Here is a 12,106-nt window from a genome sequence, read left to right on the forward strand (position 1 = left end):
CTAGGTGATGTCAGCCATACTAGAAAGGATGTCTATGTTTTGCTCACTCCCGTTTTCTTCATGAATGTAAAAATAAATCTATGAAACAACTGGGAACATTCTGTGTTTCACTATGAAAATCTTTTGCACCTAACAGGGAGAACTTTTAAGAGATGAAGAGATGACTAATGCTGAAGTTTGTTTGAACTCCCAAACGCTCTCGAATTTTCAGAAAGTTTGGCTGTGGCTTTATGGTGCAGCTATTAGTTTGCCATGTGTTTGTGTGTCTGGCAAACTAAACCATTTGCTGTATTGATCTGCATCACTACATGGGTAGGACTCTAGTTTGGGGCTAAGGAGATCTACTTTCCCAGTCAGTCAGTTGGCTGACAGGTCATACCTGACTAGGTCACTTTTTCTCCCAGCTTCCTTGTTTGAATGGGAGGGAAAAATATTTTCAGCTTCTTTGTAAAGGATCTTGAAAGCCAGTGGGTGAAACACAATATAGCACAGCAAGAGAATCACAGTTTTCTTTCAGAATCATCTTTTGAAGGAGGGATGTGACACAAAGTCTTCTTTATTGGAAGCAAAGAAGGAATATGGGATTCTGGTTTTCCTGAGAATGAAGGAATGAATGGTGCAATAGCATATGACAGGGTTCTTTGTGTTACAAAACAATAGGCCAGAGAAATTGAGAACGCTTAGAGATTGGCTTCTTTTCCCCATTTGCAACATTTCTGTCTAAATACCTAAGTACAACTAGACTGCTAACCAATTTTAGATTATAATCTTCAATGGTATAAGTATACCAGTATATTAGGTTTGTATTTTTGTATGACCTAGATTTTTTTTTTTCTGCCAAGTGTTGCCTAGTGCATAATTTTTCTGGCTCATTTTTGACTCCGCTGAGTGGTGACCACTCGTGAGGATTGAGGGAACTGGAGGAGGTCAATGAATAAATAGAATTGGCTAATACTGAAGTAGAGGATGTTGTATCCCATTCCTTTGGATGATTTTTGGCAATGCAAAATGTAGTTAGGGAAGAAAGAGAGATAAAAAATAGCCCATGTGACCTTAAAGTATTCTCATTCATGAATTGTTCAGCCAGAGGTAGAAATTCAGAATCGGTATTCAGTGTAAAGGACTTGTATTATTTTGATTGCAGTTCTGATTTTTGACCACTGTTGGTAAATGCTATGTACTTCATACCAAAACTATTTAAGTAGAAGCTGGCATAGGATTTAATTCTATATTATAAGACTCGTTATAGAACACAAACACACTGATTAGAGAGACCTAAACAGCATCTCTTTTTAAAAAACTGCTCCATTCTTAGGAAGGCTAAAGTTAAAATACAAATAAGTAAACAAACATCTGCATTTAAATGAAATAAATAGAATGCCCTGGAGTAAGTTCTGAAAAAGGATGTTAAAGCAAGTTACTTAGGTTCACCACAGTTGCTTGCACCATTACGGTATCTGTACATATCACATCTTCGCTAGTGCCTGTTAAACTTTGTGTAAAGCCCAACGTTGACCATAGAGAGTGTTAGAACAATCCCAAAGGACTTACACAATTATATGTGCATATCTGCATCTATTTTATCACAAAAAAATCCTATAAAAGCTATTCACATTGTGGTATAGACATGCTTAAGATATGAAGAGCAGGATGTTTTGTGTATAATGTAAAAAGATTAATTTGTTTAGATATATTAAAGTTAAGATTATTGATGTTTGAATTTATTTAACCCTTCTTTCCCCCCTATCTTTCCTATACATCTTGTAGAATCTGCTTTTCTCATACCAGCCCCCTCAGTCATCCAGCCGATTTTCAGTTTCCCAGACAGGAGACCTCACTATCACCAATGTCCAGAGATCTGATGTTGGGTACTATATCTGCCAGACTTTAAATGTTGCAGGAAGTATCATAACAAAAGCCTACTTGGAAGTTACTGATGGTAATAATATCTTTATTTTCTCATTTCCAAGTTTTTATTTTTATTTGAAGACAGCAGTGGGATGATATGACACTGCTTTGAAATCTGCTTTGCATAAATACAGATTGCATGTGTCTTTGAACATAAAAATCCTGTTTAGGCCATCTCTGTCAGGGGTTTAAAATTTTGGATGTTGTGTAACACTATATTTCCATTTTTTATTTAGTAAGTATGCTTCAGTTTATGGATTTTTGTCAGATCTGTTAATTTATCTGGCTCTTCTTCAGCTTCCCCCACTAGATTTGGTTTACTTTCAGATCGCTTGCTGCTTAGCACTTTATCCTTATTATTGTGTGTCCGTTTGCTTAGCATCTCCTTTTACCTGTTTTTTACCTGTTTTTTAATGTTGCAGTATAGCAAGGAAAAAACCTCAACCTTTATGGAAGTCAGTAGAATAACATACAAATGAATATTATTATACATTCCTTTTTAGGAGCAGTTGGGAAAAAAAATTAAGATGAAAAAGCTACAGGGAGTATGACTGCAAGCAGTAATATATGGTGATGTGAGGCCAATTTGCCAATTATCAGAAATACTTCATATTTTTAATAGCAAAGATACACAGGAAAAATAATAATCTTAGCACTTATGGAAAAAGAGGCTAAGTGCAGTCTGTGGAGAGACTTTGAGGGGAGGGAAGCTGTTGTCTGAGAAGAGTTTCCATAAACTGGGCCTTTGCCCTACAGAAAACATAGAAATAATGCAGTACTAGAAACATGAAGTGAACCTGGAGAATAAAATTGTTTATTTACACCCACTGGATTGAGATTGTTTGGAGGAATAGGACCGCATCCTTTCTTGTTTCTCACAAGTGGTAAGCCACATTTCTTAATCCACTTTTATCCATTTTTTGCTGGGGAGAAGGCCATGGCAAGGTGAGAAATAAATTTTTAAAAGAAAATTAAGAAAATTAAGAGTTTTTCTGTTAATGACCTATGCCATCTGAACTTGGAAAAAATCAAATGAATTTAAATATATTTCCTTTACTATGACTATATGCTCTGGATTGATCTGATGGGTAGTTGTTTTGTATAATGTCTTGGGACACTATTTTTTTGGTACTTTTATAGAAGTGAAGGCAGGATATGCAGAATGATACCCTGGTATTCCTAAAGGTAACATCAACTTCAGTGGCACTTAAATTAGCCATGGGTTTCAATGGCATTAGATTTGTCCTCTAGAGCACAGATCCGTCAGCCTCTTACCACTGACAACTGCAAAGCTCTTTATGAACTTGTCAAAGTCAAATACAAACTATAAGTGAGCTTATTTTGACTGTCTCTGCAAAGAAAGATACTAATGGCCTCACAGTGCATTGCAACAGGTTGGGACAAGAAGTAAAGGGTAAATTATGCAGTTGAAAACACAGAGTGTCATTTGAAAATGCAAATGAAATTACAAGAGTTGGAATTTAGCCAAAAAAAGCAGTACTAACACCCTGTCTGTTGTTATGAAAAGTAATTTAGAAATATTTGATGTTCACAAATTATCAGAACTTCAGGTTTGTATTTCGGCTACCAAACCAGTTTTTAAGTTACGTGAGGCCCCATGGCACTGCTGAACGGATTTATGTCATTTAAAGTTGTGGCTATTTTCAGATCATCAGGCCATGTCATGTTGGATGGTACATCTAGAGGAGGTCACTGAAACACAATAAGATAGCTTTTACCTCTTTTTTTTTGATTATCCATTGGACAATGGAAAAAAAAAAACCCTCATGTAGACAATCATTCTTTTTTCTGTGAATACTGAGACTGCTTTATACCTTTCTGTGCACAGTTATTAAATAACCCATCAATAACCTTTAATTTTTGTTGTGCAAAAGATGCATTAAAATTGATGCAAACACACAGTGGGATTCTCTTTGAGACTTTGAAGTCATATTGACAGATTAAGTCGTCATAGAACTACTGGAAAAACATTTCTTAGTTGAAAATTTTTAATGTGGCCCTACTCATTAGCTTTGTGTTTACTTTACCCTGCTGCTAGGCATCTCCCAATTAGGAAATAGCACCAAGATGAGTTGATGGTACACAATAAAATTTTTTTAAGCAGCATACGTTAGCCAGGTTATCCCCTGGCCTGCCTCCTTTTCCTCTGTCTTTGAATGCTGAAAATATGAATTCTGTTATACAGGCCTGCTACATGGTAGAAGATGAACAAGGTGAAATCTGTGCCTTGACAAAGAATTTGGGAAGTCCTTTCTCATTCCATTATCGCTTTATTAAAGGCATTGGAATTAGAGAATGCCTAGCAAATACCACTATGTAATATGTAATACTTATTTACTTTCTGAAACTACTGTGTTGTGTATCATTTTAAAATTCTGTAGTTACGTGTCATTATAATGCACCCTGCCCTGAATAATGCATGCGTCCCAACTTTAATTACTTGTTTAATTATCTTTAGTTTGTTTCAAAGCCTCAAGAAACTGCTGTTGCTTAGATGATTAGAAAATTGCTTCCAGTCGCCGAAATCTCTTTCCGGTTGTTTCTTCTGGCAGTGATTGCAGACCGGCCTCCCCCTGTCATTCGACAGGGTCCTGTGAATCAGACTGTAGCTGTAGATGGTACTTTAGTACTGAACTGCGTGGCCACAGGCACTTTAATGCCCACTATCCTCTGGAAAAAGGATGGGATCCTCATTTCTACACAGGACTCTCGCATCAAGCAGTTGGAGACAGGAGCATTACAGATCCGATATGCTAAGGTAGCTTGAACTGGCAAACGGGTTTTCTTGTTGTTTGTTTCACTTTGTTTTTTCACCTCTGGGCACTTTTGATGTAGTAAATCCTACGTTTAGAATTAATGAAATGTTAAATAAATGTATTAAAATATTTAATACTTCATACTTTCAGATAGTTCATTCTTTATGCCTAACACCTTGGCTCATTCTGCCTAGGGCACATTATTTCAGATTTGATAAGGAAAAATGCTTTTAAGAGGTATTAATTAAGGGAATTATTTGGTACGTAAAGCATGAAGGGGAAAGCAAAACTTGTATTTCAGTAAGACGAATCCTGAAGTTATTTGGGCTTTAGCACTAATAGATTAAAACAATCTAATTATTTCAAATGTTTATAAAGAAAACCTTTGCTTAGCATACTGCAGTAATAGAGCCATGTGCACAGCTTTTTTCAAAACAGTTTTTAAAGTTCAAACAGATTCACTCGACAGTCTAAACATAGCTTAAAATGGTTAACCACCTGTCAAATACCTGGCTTCCTTAGGGAATTATAGGAAGTACCTGGTCAGTATTGCTGGTCATGCCTTGCACGCTGTAAAACGTTTTTAAAACGTTAAGTTTTAGCATACTGGCTATCCTCTGCTATCTTTTCTGTGGTTTCAAAAGTAGTAATTTTTTAAAACTATGGCTGAATACATCACTTTACTATGTTCCCTAGAGTTGCCCTGTTACCAATTACAAGTTACACTGGCTTAGAGTTTGAACCTCTGATTTTTGAGCGCTTCCGTTCGGCCCATCTGCTGAGCCTGGGACCTTAGGAGGATAGCATTTCTTTTGGGGCAAAAAAAGAAACTCTTTTGAAATGTGATTAAGTCATATATGGACCAAGAATCCAGCATTCAGAACTGCATGAAAATAGCATATGGAGATTCCTTTTTGGGCCTGCTGTAGAGTGAAATTTATACTAACACAGGGAACCCCTTATGTACAAGGCCCTGTGCAATATTTAAGCTTTGTTTTAAGGATGGCGTGCTCTCCAGTGCTACAGTCCAGACAAATCCCCAGGCATTATTTAGGCAGAAGGTTGACAGTTGCATGGGGTCTTGTCATCTGAGTTCCTTCTCAATTTATTTATTAGGACCTCTGCAGAGTAAGGAATAAACGCTACAAGAATTGGCCTTCGCTTTGTTCATTACAGAATAGGTAACATTAAATTAGAATCTGCAGCTTTTCTAATTCTTTAACAAATGCTCAGAAATAAGTATCCATTTTCATTTTGCAGCACACAAAATCATAGCTTCTAATGGAGGATGTTTCTGGTTCAAAGTTTTTGCAGCCTAATACGTTTATCCATATTCATGGGGGAACATAGAGAGCTGTAATTACTTTTCTAGCCTACTGAGTGCCTGATTGTTTCCAATATTTATTCTTCTCTTTTCCCACTCAGCTGGGCGACACTGGTCGGTACACCTGCATTGCTTCAACCCCAAGTGGCGAAGCTACATGGAGTGCATACATAGAGGTCCAAGGTAAATCAATTAGGGTCTCTCTGTGTGGAGAAAATACATAAAGGAAAATCAGAAATTGAAATTGAAATGCAGAAGTTATCTGACTCTGTCATAAATTGCCAGTGCAGATGTGAACAGCATTTAGCTTACAGCTGCTTCCTGTCTATACTCAGCATTTCTCTCTCCTTTGTTAGAGTTTGGAGTCCCAGTGCAGCCACCAAGACCCACTGACCCAAATTTGATTCCTAGTGCTCCGTCAAAACCCGAGGTTACAGATGTCAGCAGGAATACAGTAACATTGTCATGGCAACCTAATTTGAATTCAGGCGCAACACCAACCTCTTACATAATTGAGGCCTTCAGGTATATGAGTCTCGTGGTCTTGCTATACTTACACTTATATATAACATGTTGTTAAAGAAGCACATGTTAACCTGCTGTTGTGTGTGTTTTATCCTTAGCCATGCGTCTGGTAGCAGCTGGCAAACCGTAGCTGAAAATGTGAAAACAGAGAGTTTTGCAGTTAAAGGGCTAAAACCTAATGCAATTTATCTATTCCTTGTGAGGGCAGCTAATGCATATGGATTAAGTGACCCAAGCCAAATATCTGATCCAGTGAAAACTCAAGGTAAGCTTTTGACACTGAACATTTCAGGTGTCCACAGGGGCTGTCACAAGTTGACTGAGCAATACCAGATGCAGGAATTCTGGTAGCTTTCGACTGCCTGCCTATCCTGGCTATAATATATGCTACATGGTAAAATACAGTCTTTAAACTTGCATTTCTCTATAACAGAGACTCTGAGAGCTGCTTAGACAGCATATTGCATTGCCTAAGGGAACCCTAGTCTCTCTGATCCAAAGATAGTTACATCTTGCAGAATAGCTCTTGTTAGCGACAAAAGTAATCTCTGATTTTTAAGTTATCATGCAAACCTTCATATTCCATGGAAATGTTATTATTATGTGCAGTTAATCAAATGAGGCTTAAGACTGAGACAGAGAGAGAAATAGCACATAATCTAAGTTGGTTTCTGCTGCATTAGGAAAGAGAGAAGTTTAAAATTTGAAGGAATTGGGCGTCATGAGACAGTAAAGAAGAGGTTTTGGCAATATATTAAAAGTATTTCAAGTATTACAAACTATTTCAAGTAATACAATTATTGAAAGTAAAATAGTAGGGAAGAGAGATAATGCTTACCGATAGCCAAGTGGAAGAAAAGGCTGGGTAGTGGTGAATGAAGGAGTCATCCACTGACTCCAGCTATGACTGAAGTTCAGCTATGGACTGAATCTGGCTATGTACAATTTAAAATAACTTTGTGTTCAATATAGAAAATAAATGACACCTATGATGGTGTACAGGGAATAATGTGTTGCAACTTTGCAGCCTGCATTTTTTCCAGTAGAAATACTTAGATTCTTAAGAAGGGAAAAACTGGACATATTCTTTTTCAAAGTAAAAGTGACAGCGATCATCTTTTTTTTTTTTCTGCTTTTCCTACTTACTGGAGAAGTTGACCCATTGGCTTATTAAGAGTGCCTGTGTTGTACATTTATTTCTTTGTTTGCATAAGTAAGTTCATATCTGTTTTTGAAAGGAAGTCCCTTAAAGGAAACAAAGCATTTTCCTTTGGTGCCTTTTCACTTTTTCTGAAGTTGGTCTGAAAACAAGTCTTTCTCATCTCCCCTGGGGAGTGAACAATTTCACATTGCTGTCCTTCGTTATTATGTCATGGCCACATGGAAAACAGGGTTTGCGCAGGTTCCTAAGTTTGTTACCAAGGAGAGATTTAGTAACCTTTTAGTGATGTCTGTATTCCTGGGAATAGGGCAACATGTGTTGTTATGCAGGCAGGCTGCAGTGCTCTGCACAAGTCCATTTTTCATGCAGTTTCATTCCTGGAGATGAGATGAGGTATGGCGTCTGAATGTCCCAAATGAACTGATTGCTGACCTGACTCTGATAAACAGCGAATGAGGCAGTGTTCTGATCACTCAACAGAACTGAATGGTTTATAATAGCATGGAAAAGCTTCACTGTCCTCTGGGCATCTAGTAGAGCTGAAGACCTGAGAACCACACAAAGTCTGAGTGAAAATAACAACCATAGATAAAATTTTCATCAGTATTAAGAAATGTAATCAAGTTCTTTAAAGCAGTTCCACTCTTCTTCCAATACCGTTTCAGTTTTGAGTAAGTTGTGGTCTAGCTAAGTAAGTTCAAAAATTTCCCAGTTCACTTCTGTCTAGAGGGTAGACTTGTCCTAAATGTGTGTCCAGACCAGGAACTTAACCTACCTTCATCTTTACCAACATTAACAACATGCTTAGGTGTTCTCACTGACAGTCCCTGTCTTGGAAGCTTGGAGGCAAAACAAGAAAACACAAGTATTGTAGTATAGCACAGATGTGCAAATGGCTGAGCCTATTAATAGTTTGATTCATATTGTTCATGACTCATCTTTTATGACTAGCAAAGATAGAACTAATTATTCCACTGACTTTCCTGTTACATTCTAAGCAGGATGGTATTTAGGCAACGCTCCAAACAGAAGCTTCTATCTTTAATGCTTTCCAACTTTCAGAGGAGGGAAATAGTCTGATAAATGGTCTGTTTGTTGGAACATACTACATGTGGACACAGCAGTGACTCAGTGGAGGGGTTTTGGGTTCTATTGTTTTGTTGTTATCAGTGTTCCTTGTTAAGAATCCAGATTTGTCACCTACTGATGGCATGCTAACCTCAGTTTGCTGCTTTAACTTAGAAAAAATCCCATCTTCTTGTAAATATGTTGAGGAAACTGTATTATAAAAGTTCAAAGCGACATAGGCTTTGTGTTCCCCAATGGGAACTATATTTCTGGAAAGAAGCTTGTCCTCATGCCTTGTCCTAATGCAGTCTTACAATGGTTTTGTTATTATTTGGGCAAGACCAAAAGCTGGTAAACTGGGAGTACAACCACCATGCAAAAAGCATGCTTTACAACTGTTGCACTTCCATTTAATAAGTGTCTTCTATATCAGCATCAATGGTGCTAGCCAAACCTCAGCTTTCAAGATAGTCTACACACCTACAGTGACTTACTACAGTAGTTGTAGTTGTTGTACATAAACATATATGTGATTTCTGTGTACTCTCTCTTTGGCACTTCTTGTAAGCACACAGGTGTGGAAGTTTCCAAGGTCTTCAGCGAACAGAACCCTTGAACATTTCCTCATCTTGCTTTGTCACTAGCGGAGGTCAGGCAGGGAAGTAGTAGTAGGCTAGATAAAAGTTTATATAATGCATTATTCTGTATCTGGAATTAGATTAATTAAAAAAAAAAAAAAAGAAAGAAATCACTGTAAGTACTTTTCATGAATTTCCCAGTCTGTGATTTTTAGCCATAGTCAGCATGGTATTTGTTTAAAATGAAGTGATCGAAGAGAGATATACGAAATCAATACAGAAACTATGTTACTCTGCTGTCCATAGTACATGTATATTTTAGACACCCTATTAGTGATTGCCCTATAAATTTTATACATCTGACAGTCGTTCCGTTTCAGTTAAATATGCTTTTCAAGGGCTCTGCATGCAGAAAATACGTGTTTCCGTTGTACCATTGCATATTTTGAGAGGAATTTATCCCTTCATGTGTATGAGCAGTTCTTTTAGCTGTAAGATAGACCAAATGTCAGAAGAGTCAGACAGCACTCAGCTGTGCTCTGCCTCCTGTTTGCAGAAGTCACGTGCCATCAGAGAAGCTGCAGCCACATGACTCATTTTTCTTTTCTTCAGTTATATTTATTTTGTAATTAAAAACAGTAAGTTTGCCCATGAATTTATCTGAAGAGCCAGCTTCTTTATAGGTTTCTTCGTCTCTTGGAATTTGCAATGGATAATAGAACGTTTTCTCCTCCCAGCAGGAAAGAATAAAGAGTTGCTGCTGTAGTAATTTACAAAAGACAACCCTGAGTGTGGTTTTTCTTTTTATGCGGCATTTCCCTCCTGTTTCTCTCCGTCAAAGAAAGTGCAGTGTGTTGATTTGGTACTACCCTAAGCATTGGTGATTTGCTCAGGAAAATACTTCATGTAGTTTTTTTCTTACATAATTGGGAAGTACTTAGGGTAAACTTCATTGGTGATAGCAACACATACTTTATGATATATTCATTTATATTTACATACACTTATTATAATAATCTTATATACTTGTGAGAATGGAATCTTAAATTATTACAGATGTTCCACCAACAAGTCAAGGTGTGGATCACAAGCAGGTCCAGAGAGAACTAGGTGATGTGGTACTACATCTGCACAACCCTACTATCCTTTCTTCCTCCTCAATTGAAGTTCATTGGACCGTAAGTATAAATCTGTATCATGGAGGTGGTTATATATACTGCTGAATTGCACTGCCTGCAGTGGAGTCACACTTTAAGAAGCTGTGTAGTTTGTATGCTTGCAAATGTTTTTCTCTGGAATGAGTGCTACTTGGGCTTTGCTTTCCTACTTCATTAAATTTTGTCCCATTTTCACCAGCTTATGTCTCCATAGAGAGTGCTGTTTACAATATGGTGAGAGTTTCAGAGTCCTCCTCTGGAAGCTAAAGGACTGATCAAAGCCGCCTTAAGTCATATCATTTGAAGCTTTTGCACTGCTTTCAGTAAGAAGTGTATCAGTCCCCTAATGAGATAACATGGGCACTTCCCTGTCTGTCAGTCACCAGTGGAGAGAAATACTGCATAATTCTGTTTGAAAGTGTTAACTCCATCCTACATACATACTGAGAAACACACCCAAACCCATATAGCCTCATCTGAACCTGTCCTTTCCCACAGCGCTATGAGTACGCACAGTACAGGGAGAAGAGACGAAAAGGGCGAATGGTTTTCAGATGTTGTGTTGATGTTGTCCTGGTGGGAGGAAGCAGGAGGTTGGCCGCATGGAGCGTATAGCAGAGGAAATGAGAGTGAGGAAACAATACTGTAGGAGTCCTGAAGCAAGGGCAATGGGAACATATGTGGAAAAGATTCAAGTAGGCTTACAAGGCTGAGGCCTCAGTGAGAGAAAGGATTAGACATGGCTTACTGTGGGAGACATTTGACAAACACGAGCTAGAAATGAAGAGAAAGAACAATACAGGAAGCTCCAAGTACAAGCAATGAGATAAGAAAATGTAATTCAAAGAAGAGCAGGTTTAAAATAGAATGCAGAATGAACAAAAAATGGGGCATAATTATACCAGGTGCAGGAATAAATCCAAAGGGAGTGAGCTTTGAGGCCTTTTTAGGACTTCCATCTGAACGTGCCAGTATATTGGCAGAGACAATGTAGGCGAGCACAGGGTGTAGCCCCTGCCATGCCATGGCAGAACATTTTGAGCAGGAACAAAAGGCGTTTTGACTTTGTAGAAGAGCCCTAGCCCAACGGAGTCCTGGTCCATGACCAGGGCTCCTCAGTGCTGCAAGAGTACAAATAATGTCTGCTGTGTTGGGCAGTAATTACACTGTCACCTGCAGTACGGCCACCTGCAGCAGGCAATCTCCTGCTTTAACTAATAACTTTAAAACATCTTTGAGGTTCCTAGCATGATTTTGTTTGACCTTTACTTACAGAACAACCTTTTCCAGACAGGCAGTTTTTGTCGGTCTCTTGGGTGGCCTGTGGCTTCTCTGCAATTTCAAAAATAAGCATTACCTCAGTTTCAGCTAACACACGCATTCTTTATGTGATTATTAAAAAAGAAACGTGTTGTTTTTTGGAGTAAAATTGCAAGCAAACTGTGTTATTATATCACTGTATGAGATTTTTGAAAATAGGGAAAATCTGATGCACTTTTTAGAAGTTTTTTGTTGTTCTTACTGGACTTTCTTATTCATCAGAAATTGAAACTGATAGTGAATGCTCCGTGAGAGATTACTTCTATAAGATAGCTTTCTGTTTCAGC

The 12,106-nt window shown here is 37.9% G+C and overlaps 1 protein-coding gene across 3 annotated transcripts in view; it reads left to right on the forward strand.

Annotated features, from left to right (window-relative positions):
• Positions 1-12,106, forward strand: part of ROBO1 (roundabout guidance receptor 1) — a 735,949-nt gene that overhangs the window by 672,372 nt on the left and 51,471 nt on the right. For all 3 annotated transcript variants that reach the window (XM_087757517.1, XM_087757518.1, XM_087757519.1), the window contains 6 exons: positions 1,768-1,939; positions 4,482-4,687; positions 6,111-6,192; positions 6,366-6,534; positions 6,633-6,799; positions 10,399-10,520. In XM_087757517.1, the coding sequence (XP_087613643.1) occupies positions 1,768-1,939; positions 4,482-4,687; positions 6,111-6,192; positions 6,366-6,534; positions 6,633-6,799; positions 10,399-10,520 (918 nt within the window). The remainder of the gene's footprint in view (positions 1-1,767; positions 1,940-4,481; positions 4,688-6,110; positions 6,193-6,365; positions 6,535-6,632; positions 6,800-10,398; positions 10,521-12,106) is intronic.

This window comes from Nipponia nippon, unplaced genomic scaffold (assembly GCF_047370975.1).
Source record: "Nipponia nippon isolate SJK-2023a ecotype South Korea unplaced genomic scaffold, ASM4737097v1 scaffold_2, whole genome shotgun sequence".
In the NCBI taxonomy this organism is placed as follows: Eukaryota; Metazoa; Chordata; class Aves; order Pelecaniformes; family Threskiornithidae; genus Nipponia; species Nipponia nippon.